At 36.2% G+C, this 19,634-nt stretch overlaps 1 protein-coding gene across 1 annotated transcript in view; it reads left to right on the top strand.

The window, feature by feature from the left end:
- Positions 1-19,634, top strand: part of LOC123382726 (complement factor H-like) — a 60,393-nt gene that overhangs the window by 23,186 nt on the left and 17,573 nt on the right. The window contains exons 5-8 of the mRNA XM_045048530.1: positions 649-843; positions 1,174-1,350; positions 16,493-16,675; positions 18,265-18,438. Of these exons, the coding sequence (XP_044904465.1) occupies positions 649-843; positions 1,174-1,350; positions 16,493-16,675; positions 18,265-18,438 (729 nt within the window). The remainder of the gene's footprint in view (positions 1-648; positions 844-1,173; positions 1,351-16,492; positions 16,676-18,264; positions 18,439-19,634) is intronic.

Genomic DNA, 19,634 nt, shown 5'->3' with positions numbered 1-19,634 from the left:
GAAATAGTCCTAGTTTGTTTTTCTGATTAAATGAAAACTTTCCTTGATGATTGGTTTCAGGCATTAATTAGAAGGTCAGTTTTCTGTATAATGCGATGAATGGAAAATGTGTTTCTCTATATTTCTTACACTATTTGAATAAATAGAAAAGTAAATTAATGAATGTTTATCTAAAAAAAAAAAAAAACCGCACTGTTTCCCTACACTGAGTTGGTCTGAGAAGAAAAGGCAGGGCTCTGATTTCTGGTGAGAGCAGAAAAGAAAATAAAGAAGATAGATGATCTGAGCAATAAAATCAATACTTTCATCTCTCAATCAAGTTTCTCATTTACATACCAGGGCTAGGATATACATAGTCGGTAGATCATATAAGTACCCAAATAGATCTGTAGAGTTTTATTTATGAAGAGTCTTCATACAAGTTTCTATATCATATGACCCACAAGATATAACTTTAGCCTCATTAGCATGTCCCAGTCATCTGAGTTTTATAACTTCTCTTGTCCTGGAAACCCTGATGCAATGAGTGAAGTTAGGCTAATAAGAGGATATAATTCACCAGTGAAACAGTTCATTTCCCATCTGATTTTTTTTCTTAAGGTAAAACATCATTTATACTGTTTTTGTTTGTTTTGTTTTTATTGCAAGGGAATCGTTGTGATTTTCCAGAAATAAAACATGGTAGTCTACACCATGAAAGTAACTATAGACAAAACTTTCCAGTACGCGTAGGAGAAAAATATTGGTATTCCTGTGATCAAAATTTTGTGACTGTTTCACAAAAGCCCTGGGAACATATTCATTGCACACAAGAAGGATGGTCACCAGCAGTACCATGCCGCAGTAAGTCAACCTTTATAATTGTATGTGTATAAATATTTCAAATAGTAGAGGGGGGAAAACACATAAGTGAATACAATTAAGCTTAGTATGACTAACATAAGGCCAAAGGATGAATGTTGTGAGCAAAAATACCAATATAAGTTTTTCCTTTTATGAAGAGTTCTTCATAAAAATCACACTAAAGATAAAGAGAGAGGCTTTCTGAAAATAACTATATCATTTACAAGGACTTAATTATAAACAATTTTGTACAAATAATTTTTAATTGGCTATTTTCACTGAACTTATGGGTTTTAAAAATTTTTTGTTTCTTACTTTCATTATTTTTAGGACAATGTATCTTCAATCATTTGAAAAATGGAGAGTATCCAAAACAAGGAGTTAAATATGTACAAGGTGAAAATGTAAGCGTTAACTGCAATTCTGGCCACAGTCTTCAAAATGAGCAGACTGTAATGACCTGTACAGAGGATGGCTGGTTCCCTCCTCCTGAATGCATTCCTCTCAGTAAGTAAATGATCTGAGATCCCAGTGTATTATGGTTTTCTAACCCTCATCTATATTGACTGTAACAAAATATTTATAACAACTTTCTTATCTCCCCTATGGAACTACTTAGTTTTATTTTTTCCAAGTGTGTATGAGTGGATATACAAATTTCTTGATACATTTATAGCAAAATAAATGTTTACTGATAGGCATTAGTCAAGAAAACAGTAATGGAAGTACAAGGAAGAAACCTCTAATATAGGGTGACACAAGAGAAAGGAGGTAGATGTGGTGGTGTAGGAGGATCCTAGGCTTACCTCATCCCATGAATATACCTAGATAACTATCAAATCATCCTAAATACCCTAGAAATTAACTTAAAGACCAGCAGAACAAATTCTGCAACTGAAGGTAGAGAACAAGCCACGTCAATGAAGTAAGATGTGTAGAGATTCAGTTTTCTTCCCCAAACTGAGAAGAAACAGATTGTGAACACTGAGGTGGGAAAGGAGTAGTGGTCATAGGGAATGGTGAGAGACAGACTGAAACACAGGTGAGCACACACGAGAAAACAAATCTCCACAGCAATTGGTTTGGAAAGGGAGGGGGCCAAATTTTGTGAGCTTTGCAAGCAGTGGGGCTTAAAGCCTAGGGTACTATAAGGACAGTGTACTTGGCCCTGGGAGAGTTCAAACAGCATTGAGGCTGCTCTTGGAGAAAAGGCAAGCAAAGAGCCTGTGGATATACAGCATGGAAACAGCAATCTGAAGAGCACTTGGAGAACACAGTGGGGAGGTTATTTGCTCACCTTGGAGAATATTGCAGAAAGACAGCCTTCACAGAGACCCCTCTGGGAACAAAGGAACTGGTAGGTACCATTTCCCTCCCCTGCCCTTCAGCATATAGACATGGTCACCTTTGGGAACCAGCACAGGACCCACACTTGCTCTCTAACTTGCTTCTACCAAGCCCTGCCTCCCCATGCTCCAGTGGAATCACCCTTCCCAGTCACACTTGGCCTCAGTCCCAGCACAGGTGGCCCCCAACCCCAAAAGCCCAGACCAAATCCCTGCCCACACCTCATCTCCCAACCTGGGTGTTTGGGGTGCCATGATTCCAGCAGCAGTGGTGAGAAGTCTCATCTCACACGCAGACCAGAGCACACCAAGTTGAAACTCACCACATTCAGGCCAGAGACCAAACACTGCCCACACAGGCAAAGAGAGCCTCTGCAGATGAGGGGCATGAAGGACAAAGCAATCAGGACACAAGAGCAGTGTGAACACAGCACACATTGGAGACACTCCCTGAAGTGCCAGGCCCTGGGGAACAGGGATCGTGACACCTCAGGGCACGACAGAACCTCTTTTTCATAAGGCCATTAGCCTCAAGAACAGGAGAAGTAGCTGACTTTCCTAATACAGAGAGGCAGGCACAGAAACTTAGACAAAATGCGAAAACAGAAGAATGATCTGTGAAAGATGAAAGATCTGTACAAGGCCAATGCCAGAGATCTAAGTGAAACAGATATAGGTAACATGCCTAATAGAAATTTAAAGTAAAAATTATGAAGATACTCACTGGACTTGAGAAAAAAAGTGGAAGACATGAGTGAGACTCTTAATAAAGAGATAAGGAATAACATAGCAGAGATAAAGGATTCACCAAACAGAATTAGAAGCACACTTGATGGAATGAACAGCAGGCTGGAATAAGAAGAGGAACAAATTAATGACCTAGAAGACCGTGTAATGGAAAGTAATCAAGCCAAACAAAGAGAAAAAAGAATGGTGCAAAATAAGAATACATTCAGGGGAGTCAGTGACTCCATCAAACATAACAACATTCATATTAGAGTAGTCCCAGAAGAAGAAGAAAGAAAAAACATGGCAGAAAGTTTATTTGAAGAATTAATAGCAGAAAAGTTCCCTAATGTGGAAGGAGGAAACAGATATGCAGATACAGAAGGCAGAGAACCCCCAATAAAATCAACCAATGCAAACCACACCAAAACATATGGTAAATAAATTGGCAAAACATAGGGATATAGAAAAAATTATAATAGCAAGACAAAAAAAAAAAAAAAGGCAGTCACATGCAAGGGAAAACCCATAAGGCCATGAGAGCATTTTTCAGCACAAACTTTCCAAGCCAGAAGGGAGTGGAATGATATATTCAAAGTGCTGAATGGGAAACGTACTCTATCCAGCCATGAATATTCCATCTAGCAAGGCTATTATTCATAATAGGAGAGTTTCCAAGACACACAAAACCAGTGAAGTTCATGACCACTAAACCAGACCTGCAAGAAATATTAAGGAGGACTCTTTGAGTGGAGAGGAGAGAGACCAAAAGTGACAGTATGAAGGTAGGAAACACAAAAGCACTCAAGATGAATATTTCTGGAAACAAATTTCAGTCAAGGAACTCACAGAATAAAAGGATGTAACTTATAACATATGACACCATATACCTGGAGAAGAGAGGAGTAATGTTTGCGTTCAAACTTTTGACCAATTTAATATAGACTGCTGTATACAAAAAATGTTATATACAAACCTAATGGTGACCACAAATCAAAAATCACTAATGAATATGCAAAGAATAAAGAGAGAGAAATACAAAATATCACTAAGAAAAACCCATCAAACCATGAAAGAGAGAAAGAGAAGAAATGATCAGAGAAAATCTTCAGAAACAGCCACAAAACAAGTAATACAATGAAAATAAATGCATGTTCAAATTATTTTGAATGTATGTCGTTTAAATGCTCTAATCAAAAGACATAGGGTGACGGAATGAAAAAAACAAGACCCATCTGTATACTGCCTACAAAAGAATCATTTTGGACCAAAAGACAACTGCAGATTGACTGCAGATTGACAGTAAGGGGATGTAGAATATTTATTGTGCAAATGGATGTGAAAAGAAGTTGGAGTAGCAATACTTATATTGAAGAAAGTCGACTTTAAAACAAAGAATGTAATAAGAGACATAGAAGGACACTACATAATAATAAAGGGGACAACCCAACAAGAAGATACAACTTTTATGTTGTGGAGTCACGAGTTGGGTGTATAAATAGTACATGCCTCAACAAATTCAAAAAGATCAAAATCACACCATGAATCCTTTCAGAACACAGTGCAATGAAACTATTAAGTCAGCCACACACACACACGCACACACACACACACACACACACATCTGAAAAGGACACAGATACACGGAAGTGAAAATACACACTAATAAACAATGAATGGGTTAGCCAGGAAATAACAGGAAAAAAACACATAGAAACAAGTGAAAATGAAAACATAGCCGTTCAAAACCTGTGGGATGCAGCAAAACTGTTCTAAGAGGGAAATTATCGTAATACATGGTATTGGCACGAAAACAGACACATAGACCAATGGAAGAGAATAGAAACCCCCGAACTAGACCCACGAACGTATGGCCAACTAATCTTTGACAAAGCAGGAAAGAATATCCAATGGAAAAAAGACAATCTCTTTAACAAACGGTGCTGGGAGAACTGGACAGCAACATGCTGAAGGATGAAACTAGACCACTTTCTTACACCATTCATAGAAATAAATTCAAAATGGATAAAGGACCTGAACATGAGACAGGAAACCATCAAAACCCTAGAGGAGAAAGCAGGAAAAAACCTCTCTGACCTCAGCTGCAGCAATTTCTTACTTGACACATCTTCAAAGGCAAGGGAATTAAAGGCAAAAATGAACTATTGGGACCGCATGAAGATAAAAAAGCTTCTGCACTGCAAAGGAAATAATCAAGAAAACGAAAAGGCAACCAACGGAATCGGAAAAGATATTTGCAAATGACATATCGGACAAAGAGCTAGTATCCAAAATCTATAAAGAACTCACCAAACTCCACCCGAAAAACAAATAATCCAGTGAAGAAATGGGCAGAAGACATGAATAGATACTTCTCTAAAGAAGACATCCAGATGGCCAACAGGCACATGAAAGATGCTCAATGTCGCTCCTCATGAGGGAGATACAAATCAAAACCACACTCAGATACCACCTCACGCCAGTCAGAGTGGCCAAAATGAACAAGTCAGGAGACTATAGATGTTGGCAAGGATGTGGAGAAACGGGAACCCTGGTGCATTATTGGTGGGAATGCAAACTGGTGCAGCTGCTCTGGAAAACAGTGTGGAGGTTCCTCAAAAAATTAAAAATAGCTCTACCCCATGACCCAGCAATAGCACTGCTAGGAATTTACCCAAGGAATACAGGAGTGCTGATGCAGAGGGGCACTTGTACCTCAATGTTTATAGCAGCACTTTCAACAATAACCAAATTATGGAAAGAGCCTAAATGTCCATCAACTGATGAACGGATAAAGAAATTGTGGTTTATACACACAATGGAAAGACACACGTGGCACACACGTGTGTCTCATTACACACACGTGGCAATGAGAAAGACTGAAATATGGCCTTTTATAGCAACGTGGATGGAACTGGAGAGTGTTATGCTAAGTGAAATAAGTCATACAGAGAAAGACAGATACCATATGTTTTCACTCTTATGTGGATCCTGAGAAACTTAACAGAAGACCATGGGGGAGGGGAAGGAAAAAAAAAAAAAGGTTAGAGAGGGAAGGAGCCAAAACATAAGAGACTCTTAAAAACTGAGAACAAACTGAGGGTTGATGGGGGGTGTGAGGGAAGGGAGGGTGGGTGATGGGTATTGAGGAAGGCACCTGTTGGGATGAGCACTGGGTGTTGTATGGAAACCAATTTGACAATAAATTTCATTAAAAAAAAAAAAGAATTTGGGAGTTCCCCAAATAAGCCTTGCCATGTTTATATTCAAAAAAAAAAAGAAAGAAAGAAAGAAAGAAAATTGAACAGATCAATTACCAGCAATAAATAAATAAATAAATAAATAAATAAATAAATAAATAATAAGAGTTAATGCCTATTCTCAAACTACTCCAAAAAAAAAAAAAAAAAAGGAAAAGAAGGAAAAACTCCCAAATTCATTCTATGAAACAGCACTACCCTGATACCAAGGCAGATACAGCCACCACAAAATAAGAGAACTATAGTATATGTCAATATTTCTGATGAATATAGATGCAAAAATGCGTAACAAATACTAGCAATCTGAATCCAAGAATAAATTTAAAAAAATTATTCCCCATAATCAAGTCATGTCTCTTCACGACTTATACCCGGTGATTTCTTCCTGAGTTGCAAGAATGGTTCAATATTCACAAATCAATCAATGTGTGATACATCACATCAATCAAATCACATCAGTAAAAGAAAAGATGAAAACTATATGATCACTTTAACATATACCAAAAAAACCATTTGACAAAGTATAACATCCATTCGTGATAAAAGCTCTCAACAAAGTAGGGTTAGAGGGGACATACCTCAACATAAGAAAGGCTATACATGAAAAACCCACAGCTAACATTGTCTTTAATGGGGGAAAATTATGAGCTTTCCTCCCAAGGTCAGGAACAAGACAAGACATAACTAACAAGACGAGGAGGTCTACTCTTCCACTTTTACTCAATAAAGTACTGGAAGTCCTAGCCACAGCAACTAGAACAAAAAGAAATAAAAGGCATTCAACTCGGTAAGGAAGAAGTAAACCTTTCATTATTTGCAGATGACATAATATTCTATACAGAAAACCCAAAAGACTCCACCAAAACGTGCTAGAACTGAAGTGAGTTCAGAAAGCTATAGGATACAAAATCAGTGCACAGAAATCTGTTGCATTTCTATATAACAATAATAAAGTAGCAGAAAGACAAATTAAGAAAACAGTCCCATTTACAATTGCACTAAAAATAATAAACTACCTAGGAATAAACCTAACCAAAGAGGTGACAGATCTGTACTCTGAAAACTATACAACACTGATGAGAGAAGTTAAAGACAGCACAAAGAAAATGGAAAGGCATCCCATGTTCATGGGCTGGAAGAACAAATATCGTTAAAATGTCTACACAACCCAAAGCAATCTGCACAATCGATGCAACCCCTACCAAAATACCAACGACATTTTTTATAGACCTAGAACAAACAAGCCTAAAATTTGTATGGAACCACAAAAGGCCCTGGTTAGCCAAATCAATCTTGAAAAAGAAGAGCAAAGCTGGAGGCATCATAATTCTGGACTTCAAATTAATATTACAAAGATAGTGATCAAGAGCGTATGGTACCCAGAAATAAACCTACAATTATACACTCAATTAATTTTTAACAAAACTGGATTGAATATCCAGTGGGAAAAAGACAATCTGTTCAACAAACGATGTTGGGGAAACTCCACAGCAACATACAAAAGAATGAAACTGAACCACTTTCTTACACCATACACAAAAATAAATTCAAACTGGATTAAAGACCTATATGTGAGACCTGAAATTACAAAAATTCCTGGAAGAGAGTAGAGGCAGTAACTTCTCTGACATCAGCCACAGCTTCCTAGAGAGATCATCTGTGGCAAGGGAAATAAAAGCAAAAAAGAAGAAACTATTGGGACTACATTACACTACAAAGCTTCTGCACAACAAAGGAAGCAATCAACAGAACTAAAAGGCAACCTATGGAATGGGAGATGATATTTACAAATGACATGTCTGGTAAAGGGTAGTATCCATAATATATAAAGAACTTATAAAACTCAACACACCAAAACCAGATAATCCAATGAAAAATGGGTAGAAGACATGAACGGATATTGCTCCAAAGAAGACATACAGATGGGCAATAGACACATGAATGATACTCATTAGCACTTATCATCAGAGAAATGCAAACCAAAAAAACAATAAGATGTCACCTCACAGGTGTTGGTGAGGATGCGGAGAAAGGGGTACCCTCTTGCACTGTTGGCAAGAATCCAAACTGGTGCAGCATCTCTGGAGAATAGTATGGAGGTGCCTCAAAAGGTTAAAAATAGAATTGCTGTAATATCCAGCAATCACACTCCTGGGTATTTACCCAAAGAATACAAAAGCACTAATTCAAAGGGATACACGCACCCCTATCTTTATTGCAGCATTATTTGCAATAACCAAGATATGGAAGCAGCCTAAGTGTCTACCAATTGATGAATAGATAAAGATAAATGGACTGTTACTCAGCCGTAAAAAAGAATGAAATCTTGCCATTTGCAACAACTTGGATGGACTAGACAGTATAATGCTAGGCAAAATAAGTCTTGCAGAGAAAGACAAATACATATGATTTCAGTCATATGTGGGATTTAAGAAACAAAACAAATGAGCAAAGGGAGGAAATTTGAGAGAGAGAGAGAGAGAGAGACCAAAAAAAAAAAAAAAAAAAGGCTCTTAAGTGTCTTAAGTGTAGAGAACAATATGATAGTTACCAGAGGGGAGAAAGCTGGCAGAGGGGATGGGTGAAATAGGTGATGGAGATGAAAGAGTATCCTTGTCATTACGAGCACTAGGTGATGTATGGAATTGTTGAATCACTATACTGTATACCTGAAACTAATATAACACTGTACGTCAGCCAACCGGTATTAAAATTAAAACTTAAATACATACATACATACAGTCAATCTAGAAAAAAAACAGAGTACAAAGAATTTTGAAAGCAACAAGAAAGAAAAACATGCTTCACATACAAAGGCACTTCTGTGGGAGGTGTTTCTAGTAATACATGCCTACAGTAAAAAAAGAAATGATCTCAAATATACAGTCAAACTGTATACATCAAAAAGCTAGTAAAAGAAGGGGGTACCTGGGTAGCTGAGTTGCTTGAGTGTCCAACTCTTGATTTCTGCTCAGGCGATGATCCAGGATCATGGGCTTGTACCCCACATAGTGCTCTGCACGTGAGGGTAGAGACTGTTTCAGATTCTCTCTCTCCTACCCCACCCTACCCTGACTTGTGATGTCTGTCTAACAAATAAAATGAAAATTTTTTCATTAAAAAACTTGGAAAAGAAGAAAAAACTAAGCCTAAAATTAGCAGAAAGAAGGAAATAACAGAAATCAGAGCAGAAATATATGAAATAAAGACCAAAAAGTGAACAAAATAGATACCTACCTTTTTCAAAATGTAGACAAAATTGACAAACCTAAGCTGATTAACTAATTAAAAAGAGAGATCGTATAAATAAAATAGAAATGAACTTGAAGATATTCAACTGATGCCACAGAAATGTAAATGTCCATAAGAGACCACCATAAATGATTACACACTGACAAATTGGATAACAGAGAATGGATAAGTTCCTGGAAATATAAAACTGACAAGACAAAATCATTAAGAAATGGAAAATCTGAACAAACCAATAACAAGTAACAACACTGAATAATTAATTTAATATATCTCCTCAAAGAAAAGTCTGGGAACAGAAGTATTCACTGGTAATTAAAAGAAGATTTAATACCAATTTTTATTTAAAAACTCCAAAATTTTGAGGGAGAGCACTTCCAAAAGTAGATTAACTTTAATGCCAAAACCAGACAAGGATGCTACAAAAAAAATTATACCCAACATCACTGATAAACATAAATATTGAAATGCTCAACAAAATGTTAACAAACTGAATTCAATAGCACATTAAAAGATTCACACACCATGATGAAGTTGGGTTTATCTATGGGACTCAAGGGTGATTCAACAGATTTAAATCAGTAATATGATATAGCACATTAACAAAATGAAAGGTAAAAATCATATAATCATCCAGATAGATGCACAAAAAGCATTTGACACAATTCAACATCCATTTATGACAAAAACTGACAACAATTAGGTATTGAAGAAATGTACATCAACATAATGAAGACCATAAATGAGAAGCCCATAACTAACATCATATTTGATGAAAAGCTGAAAGCTTTCCCTCAAGGATCAGGAGAAATACAAAGATACCCACTCTCATCAGTGCTGAAAAAGGGAAATAAAATGTATCCAAATAAGAAATACAGATTAAAGAGGCACCTGGGTGGCTCAGTCGGTTAAGCGTCCGACTTATGCTCAGGTCATGATTTCACGGTTCATGGGTTCGAGCCCCACATTGGGTGCTGTGCTGACAGCTCAGAGCCTGGAGCCTGCTTCAGATTCTGTGTCTCATTCTCTCTCTGCCCCTCCCCGACTTGTGCTCTGTCTCCCTCTGTCTCTCAAAAATAAATAAATGTAAAACATAAAAATAAAAAATAAAGAAGTAAAATTAGCTCTGTGTGCATATGATGTATTCTTTAGGGAAAAGGCTAAAGACTCCACACACACACACACACACACACACACACACACACACACACACACACACAAACCTGTTAGCATTAATAAATGAATTCAGTAAAGTTGTAGGATACAAAATCAATATAGAAAAATCTGCTGTATTTCTGAACACTAATAATGAACTATCAGAAAGAGAAATTAAAATAAATTTTCATGACATGTGGGTGTTACCTAATTCTGGAGGTTTCAAGGGCCAAAAATAATCTTTCAGGACCTAAAATATAGATCAAAGCTAGAGTGATTCTCTTCTATCAGAAAACAAAGTAAAACAATTTTTTGTATATTGTTTCAAGTACAAAATGGTTTCCAATTGTAGAGTTAACCCTCAAATGGAAAAAATAATTGATGTTATCAATCATAAGAATTACTTATAAATTAATTAAAAGTACTATTTTATAAAGATGTGTATGAATGTTATACACAGTTATGTAATCCAGAAAACTTGAGGTAGTGGCGTTTAATCCTGAACCCTGTGTTTCAATTCCAATATGATAAATAAGAATTCGTCTTCTGTCAAGAAAACTCCAGTTTTTAGAAATAGTTGTGTGATGTTTACCTATATGGTGTGATTTAAAGTTGTGCAGTGGCCCAACTGCCTTCAGTATCCTCTCTTCTTTGAAATGTAGTAGGGGCACCTGGTGGCTCCGTAGGTTCGGCATCCGACTCTTGATTTTAGCTCAGGTCATGATCTCACGGTTTGTGCCATTGAGCCCCACAGCAGGCTCTGTGCTGACAACTGGGAGCCTGCTTGGGATTCATTCTCTCTCTCTCTCTCTCTCTCTCTCTCTCTCTCTCTCTCTCTCTCTCTCCCTGCCTCCCTCCCTCCCTCCCTCTCTCTCTCTCTCCCTCTCTCTCTCCCTCTCTCTCTCCCTCTCTCTCTCCCTCTCCCTCTCCCCCTCTCTGCCTCTCCCCCTCTCCCCGTCTCATCCTCCCCCCCTCCACTGTTGGCACACTGTCTCTCAAAATAACTAAATGAACATTAAAAAAAGTAAATTCTATTTAAAAAAAAGGAAAGAGAAATGTATTGATATTACTAGATTCAACAAACCTGAAATTTATGTGGAATAGCAAATACTCTGAATAAATACTTTAGAATAGTAAAATCCAATAGTATTTACTGCAATTTACTGTGAATCATTATAAGCTGAAAAGTTCTCTATTACAATTTTAGTGTGGAAAGGTAGAAACGGATGATGAGGGTGAAAAACAGGGTAAGGAACTCTGGAAGGTGAGGTGGCCCTGGGCAGGGGAGATCTGATGGGTGAAGCGTGACGGGGAGCGCCATGAGAAGGGTCAGAGCAGATGCCCCGGCAGTGTCACGAGAGGGGGAGGTGTGCCACATCAAGCCTTGCTCATATTTAATGTAGACATATCTGGAGAGTGCATATGCTACTCTTCTGCCTGCATATAATGTTAAACTAGAACTGAATTGTTAAGTATTGCTGAAATTGTTCTTAGCTGGAAATAAGTCCCCCAATGACACATAAATTAGTAGGTTCTTTATCTTTGGCCTTTGATAGCTAGGGCTTCTGCCAAAGTCTACATCGATCCACTTTTCTTTCCTCAATCCCTCATTGTTCTACAACCTTTGCACTTTTCCTTCATCCCAGTTATGCCTCGCCCCTCACCCCACACACCATCCCCTACCTGCGCAGGATGTAAGATTTTCCCAACCAGTCTATCCTGTGCTCACTTACCTGATGTGCACTTTACCCATATCTTAACAACTTTAACTAGTTTCAGAATATGGTGAATAAACAAGAGATGATGTAATTGAGGTAAAAAGTGCTATATTTTAGAAAAAACGAAAAGGAAAGGGGTAAAAATATTTGACAGAGCACTTTTATGTGTTTGGACATTTTAACCGAGAGAACCAAGTTTTTCAAACCATGTTGACCAAAAATGTAATGATAGGATAGTGATTATAGAATTGTTCCTTCAAAGGCTCCCCAAAGCCTTTTTGAACAAAATTAAAATGATTCCTGACTTCAAAATTATGGCATAAATTCAAAATTAAGACACGTAGACAAGAGGTGCAATGGAGTTACAGATAACAGAGTTTCTTGGGTTCGTGCAATAGAGCTTTGAGATCACTGCACATGTGTTCTCATGTCTTACCTTTTACACTGGTTACCGTCTACTGTGCTCTTCCCATGGGTTGCCTGCAATCTGCAGATATAATGGAAAGGTTCCAAAAGAGCTTCATATTCATCCATTCGTTCTTTCATTCATTTATTTGCCCATCCAGTGGTCACTTTTTAAGTGACTGCTAAGTGCCTGCTAAGTGCCAGGCATTAGGACTAGCATTTGCCAAAAGGCCATTTAGTGGGGAAAACAAAAGGAATGATTATTGTATTTCATCAACATATTGTATTTTACTATATAAAGCATTGTGACGAAGGCAAGCCAAAGAGAGACTACAGGATCATTTAGAGGAGACAAGAAATCCAAGTTGGAATGAGAGTCTGGAGTGGGATCAGGTTGGGGAGTTTGTTTGTAAGAGGTGGAATGAAGAGAGCCAAATCTGTCAGGGTCACGATGGCATCTTGGGTAGGCTTTGAAGGTTGAATGGGAGTCATGGAAATAAGGATGCCAGGGAGGAGGACATTCAAGACTGAGGAACATGGCTCCTGGGTGGCTCAATTGGTTAAGCATCAGACTCTTGATTCAGCTCAGGTCATGATCTCAGTCTTGAGATTGAGTCCTGTGTGGAGCTCCACACTGGGAATGGACCCTGCTTGGGATCCACTGATAAATGAATGGATAAGGAAGATATGATATGATATTATATATACATATATATACATATATACATATATATGTATATATACATATATATGTATACATACACATATGTATGTATATGTATATATACATACACACACACGTGTATATATATACACATGTGTATATATATATATACACATATATATGTGTATATATATACACATGTGTATATATATGTGTATATATATGTGTGTATATATATATATATATACACAATAGAATATTATTCATCCATGAGAAAGAAGAAAATCTTGATATTCACAACAACATGGTTGAACGTAGAGGACAATATGTTAAGTATAATAAGCCAGAGATAGCAAATACTTCATGATAAAACTTATATATGAAATCAAAAAAGAAAAAAGAAAACATCAAATTCATAGAAGCAGAATGTAGAATGGAAGTTCTGTACCGGTGGTGGGTGTGGATGCTGGTCCAAGCGGGTAAGCCTTCAATTATACGATTAATTCCAGGGATCTAATGTACTGCATGATAAGATCAAAGTAAATAACTATAAACTATAATCAAATAACAAAGGAAGTCATCAAAAGAGGAGGAAATTGAAAAAAACAGATGCAAAACAGAAGACAATTAGCCACATGTTAATAGTAAGTGTTCACCTACCAATAATTCCTTTAAATACACATCATTTAAATTTACCTATTAAAAGGAATAGAGTACCTGAATGATTTAAAATAAAATAACCAAGAAATCACTTTAGATTTAAAGACACAATAGGCTAAAGTGAAGGAATGGAAGAAGGTATTTCATGCAAATGGCAACCAAAGAATGATGGAGTGATTATACTTCTATGAGAAAAAAAAACTGACTTAATCTAAAACTGTCTTTAGAGATGAAGATCATTATATAATGAGTCCATTCATCAGGAAAATGGTAACAATTTTCAACAGATGTGGAACCAACATTGGAATTCATAAATATATAAAGCAATATGGACAGATGTGAAGAGGAGAAATTGACAGCAATACAGTAATATTAGGAGACTTTAATACCTCCCTTGGAACAATAAATACAACACAGAAAAGCAAGAAAGAAGTTGAAGATTTGAACCACAGTATAAAGATTTTTGGACCTAATAGATATATATGGAATTTTCAACCTAACAGTAAAAGAGTACATTCTACTGCACATGAAAGATTGTATGCACTATCTTTTTCAGTCACAATGGGGTAAAATTAGAATGGGAAAATTCACAACTACATGGAAAGAAAAGACACTCTCAAGCAACAATAGGGTCAAAGAGGAAAGAGCAAGAGAATTTTTAAAAATATTTTGAGACATAAAAACAAAAACAGTGTAACAAAATTCAGAGATGTTGCAAAAGCCGTGCAAAGAGGGAAATTTTTAATGATAAATGTCTACATTAACAAAGAAGATCAGGGCGCCAGGGTGGCTCCATCAGTTAGTTATATGTTCAACTCTTGATTTTGACTCAGATCATGATCTCACGATTGGGTTCTTGAGATCAAGCATCGCAGTAGGACTCTGTGCTGACAGCACAGAGCCTGCTTGGGTTCTCTCTCTCTCTCTCTCTCTCTCTCTCTCTCTCTCTCTCTCCCTTGCTTGCACGTGTGCATGTGTGTGTGTGTGTGTGTCTGTGCTCGCTCTCTCTCTCTCTCTCTCTCTCTCTCTCTCAAAATAAATAAATAAACATAAAAAGTTTAGCTTAACATAGCAGATTGTATATAAACAACCTAAATTTATCCCTCAAGGAACTAGAAAAAGAACAAACTAAGCCCAAATTTAGAAGAAGGGAGGAAATACTAAAGATTAGAACAGAAATAAATCAAATAATGTGTAAACAAAACACCCTATTCCATCATCTCACTAACACTATTCTGTTTTTTTGAAATTCATATGTATGTTGGGTTTTGTTTGCTTTTCTTTTTCTGATGATTGATTTTCATTCTGTATTCTTTTCTATTACGTATATAACAGTAACATTTCCTTCGGAGACTATGTTATTATCATCTCACAAAATTTCATGTAAAATATTTTTCTTAAATTCAATTCAAAAGATTTAATGTTTTTAAAAAAAGATTACAGGGGCATCTGGGTTGCTCAGTGATTAAGCATCCAACTCTGGCTCAGGTCATGATCTCATGGTATGGGAGTTCAAGTCCCACATTGGTCTCTGTGCTGGCAGCCCAGAGCCTGGAACGTGCATCAGATTCCGTGTCTCCCTCTCTCTCTGACTCTCCCCCACTCACACTCTTGTCTCCCTCTCTCTCTCAAAAATAAACAAAATTTTTTTTAATAAATAAATAAATAAAATTATGTACTTTATTCCTTATCCTGAGTATTTAATATTCCCAGTATCTCATTTCCAGTGTACTAGGCACCCCAAGTGAAGGAATAAAATTACCAATTATGAAAAAATATATAGCTCATATTTTCTCTTTTGATTTCTTCTTTATCCATGGGTTATTTAAAAACTAAAGCTGAACTTTGTGAAGACTTTGTAAATGACAGAAGTCTTGTTTGTTGTTTCAAGTCAAGTTACACATAATTTGAGGAACCATCATTTTGGTCTTAGAACATGAAGGAACGTGCTGATCTGTGTCATACTCATTGAACTCCACGTATCCATATGGTTTTAAGCACCCAATCATGATGACAAACATTGCAGATTCTCAGAGTTGTGGTAGCTATGGTGGCAGTTTCTCTGAAATCGTCACCTGATCTCAGATACCCCAATTGAGTACTGGAGTTGCTTAGGAGACCCCGAGTTGGCAATATTTAAAACAAGTGCCTGGAAAGGACCTATTGCCGGTACACCTCTGACACACTGTAGGATTTCAGATCCATTAGACAAACAGATTCATCATAATTTCCTAGAAGGGATTCTGGGTATTCTAAATGTCGCTTCATTCCAAAAAGAAAAAATTAATGAACTATTTTGATTTAGTATCTTTGTCGCTTACTTTTTCTGTCCCAGGAATTTGGATGATTCAGATTTTTCCAGGTTTTCATTTGTAAATGAGTCCTTATTTTTGTGTTGTTACAGTGAATCTTTATAAAAATGTTTATTTATATGCTTATCTTTTCCTTATACTTTCTGCCTTTCAGAAACATGTTCAAAATCAGAGATAACAATTGAAAATGGATTTTTTTCTGAATATGAACCTACATATTCCTTAAATAAAGAAACACAGTATCAATGTAAACCAGGATATGTAACACCAGATGGTAAAACTTCAGGACCGGTTACATGTCTGGAAAGTGGATGGTCACCTCAACCCACATGTATTAGTGAGTAATTTATTATGTTCCTATTCATTATGCTGATGGCTATTGAACAAAAGTTTACTCTAAATTAATTCTTTTCTGAGGGGAAGGGCTGACACGATTCCCATTTGAAAAGATAAATGAAAAACGATGTAAGTTTTTGCCTTTAAGAGTAATCACTTATACAGCGTAGTAGCAGGACATCTTTCAGTTTACATTATTTTCCACTTTAAAACATCCTGTGATTTGGAAACGAGTTAGGGAGCCTTATGTGTATTCTCCTGGAAAGTCACTTATTTTTGGCTGGCAAAATATATTTGTGCCTATTCCTGCTTTTAGGTGATCCGACTTTGATGACAGAATCTTTGTTTCTAGACATGAAAGTTATGTTTGTAAGTGAAGATGTGGGTCCATAGTGCAGAATTTTAATTAAAGTATGGAGTTTATGGTTGACATTCCAGGGTAGCCCACTTTAAAAATCCTCTCCTTTAGAAAATCTTCATAAACATCTAGTTAGTGGAGAAGGAATACTGCTAGATGGTGCCAAATACAGCTGTGTTGAAAGATTTCCCTGTCCCTGGATGTTTATGAAGATTTCTGTGAACAGTTTCCTCAGTTTATCTTATCCTCCAAAGCTACACAGTGATACTTTTGAACCGATATTTACATATTCACTTTAAAGGAAGTGGATATTTGAATATCCATTTGTACTGTTTTCATTTCCTTTTTTTTTTTTCAATTTCCATGCTTACTATGGGCACTAGCCACAAAAAAAAAATCATAAAAGTGGCTCCCATATAAAGTCATTTTATACTGAATGTTAGTTATCCATTGTAATACTTACTATGAAAGAGAAACACACTGTCTCTCTTCACTAGTATAGTTTTGCTTTGTTTTTTAAAGCTTTAAGGTAGCTGGCTCCATAACACAGCATAAAATTTGAGATGAATTACCTAATCTTTATGAACACACTGTTAGCAAAAATTAAAACTTTTAACATTTTACTTTCTTATAACTAATAATAAAAATAGTTATCTCTCCATTCAATCTTGGTAAGTTTAGAAAAATGAACAGCCATTAGGAAAATATTTGGGGAAGAAAATCAGCATGTGAGCTTTAGAAATTATGATGTTTTAAAGTAGAGTTTTATAGAATGTTTAAAAATTTACTTGCATTTTTGAAAACCAATCGTATTCAACTGATCCAGTTTTGTCTGGAATATTTGTCACCTTGCTAGTGAATGTGGCATCTTAGTTCACAAAATCCTATTCCTCTCTGCTAGTTAAAATAGGATGCACCTGTAATGGCCTATTTGATTACAAGCATGGCATAAACACATAAGTATAACTGATTGAGAAAAGTGTTCATAGAAAAATTTTTTCAGAGTGTTTAAGTGATAAGAAAAATGCTGTGTAGAAACATATTTTTTCATTTCGAGTAACTTTCAAGACAATGATTTATCACTGGTATTCTTAGATTAATTTAATATGATACTGAATTTACTAGCACAAGCTCATTGATAAAGGTGTTTTTTACCTCCTTGGGATGAGACTTAATCACATCGTCCATTAAATAATATTAGAATTGAAATCTTCAATTCTGTTATGCATTAGAATCTTGTGACATGCCAGTATTTGAGAATGCCAAAGCCAAAAGCAGTGGCACGTGGTTTAAACTCAATGACAAGTTGGACTACGAATGCCACGATGGATACGAAAGCCAAGATGGGCGCGCAGGTTCAATAGTGTGTGGGAACGATGGTTGGTCTCATAAACCAGTATGTTATGGTAAGTACCATTTTGCCAGGTATTTTTTTTTCATGACTAACAAAATTAACAAGACGTGTTTAAGATATCCCAGTTTGAACAAATTTGCATTATTTAAAGTCATTTTGGGGGCATCTGGGTCGCTCAGTGGGTTAACCTCAGACTTTGGCTCAGGTCATGATCTCACAGTTCTCGGGTTTAAGCCCCATGTGGGGCTCTATGCTGACAGTTCAGAGCCTGAAGCCTGCTTCGGATTCTGTGTCTCACTCTCTCTCTCCACCCCTCCCACTCACACTCTCTCTCTCTCTCTCTCAAAAACAAATAAACATCTAAAAATAATTAATTAATTAAGTTTTAAGAAGTCCTGATTAAAATCAAGGTGTCTTCTGATTTACTGTAACCTGGGAGAAGAGGGTGTTTGAAAGCCCAAGGACCATCATCTCTCTTTAACACAGTGTTTCCTATGGGCCATATACATGATAGGTTTATAAAGAAAGAATAATTTTGTTTGTTATTCTAGATGCAGGCTATCATATTATTTAAAACTGGGTTCTTTGAGTGTATGCTATAAGAAAACCAAAATTGTAGTTTCTTACAATTTCCTCAGCTATTTTGCCCATGAGTTTCTGCTCTTACACCTTCTGCCTTGAGTGTTAATTTCTGCAGACCCTGAGAGAAGCTCTTTATTTTAGGAATTTAGCTTATTTTTATTTGGGAATGTCACAAACTTGACAAATTTGAAGGGATAATTTTACACATTCTTAAATTGAATCAGAATAATCAATAATTTATTAATAGATAGTATAAAGGTTTAATAAGAATAGATAATTAGGTATTATATAAATACTCAGGATGCCTAGAATATGCCTAACTATTTGGCTTTGAACATGGTTCCTTATTTTGTTTCATTTTTCAGTTTGATTTCTGTACTAACATAATATAATCAATATAAATTAAGCTACTTTAATAGTTTCTTAGAAACTGTTAGAAATGTCTCCTGTGTGTTCTGGTTGTCCCATTATATTTACATTAAACAAAATACTAATCTTATTTGAGTGCAATTTTAAAAATGTAGCATCAGGGTTGTTTTTCTTTAATGTGAAAGAATATGTTTCTGTTTTGGGACTACAAAATAATATAGCATTCATTTTATAAATGTCAGTTATAAAATCAGATCCAGTGTAAGCAAGTTGACCTTCCAAATACATTTTCAGGGT

The sequence above is a fragment of the Felis catus genome, chromosome F1 (genome assembly GCF_018350175.1).
Source record: "Felis catus isolate Fca126 chromosome F1, F.catus_Fca126_mat1.0, whole genome shotgun sequence".
In the NCBI taxonomy this organism is placed as follows: Eukaryota; Metazoa; Chordata; class Mammalia; order Carnivora; family Felidae; genus Felis; species Felis catus.
Note: the sequence above shows the minus strand (reverse complement) of the source record. Positions and strands in the feature narration are given on the sequence as shown.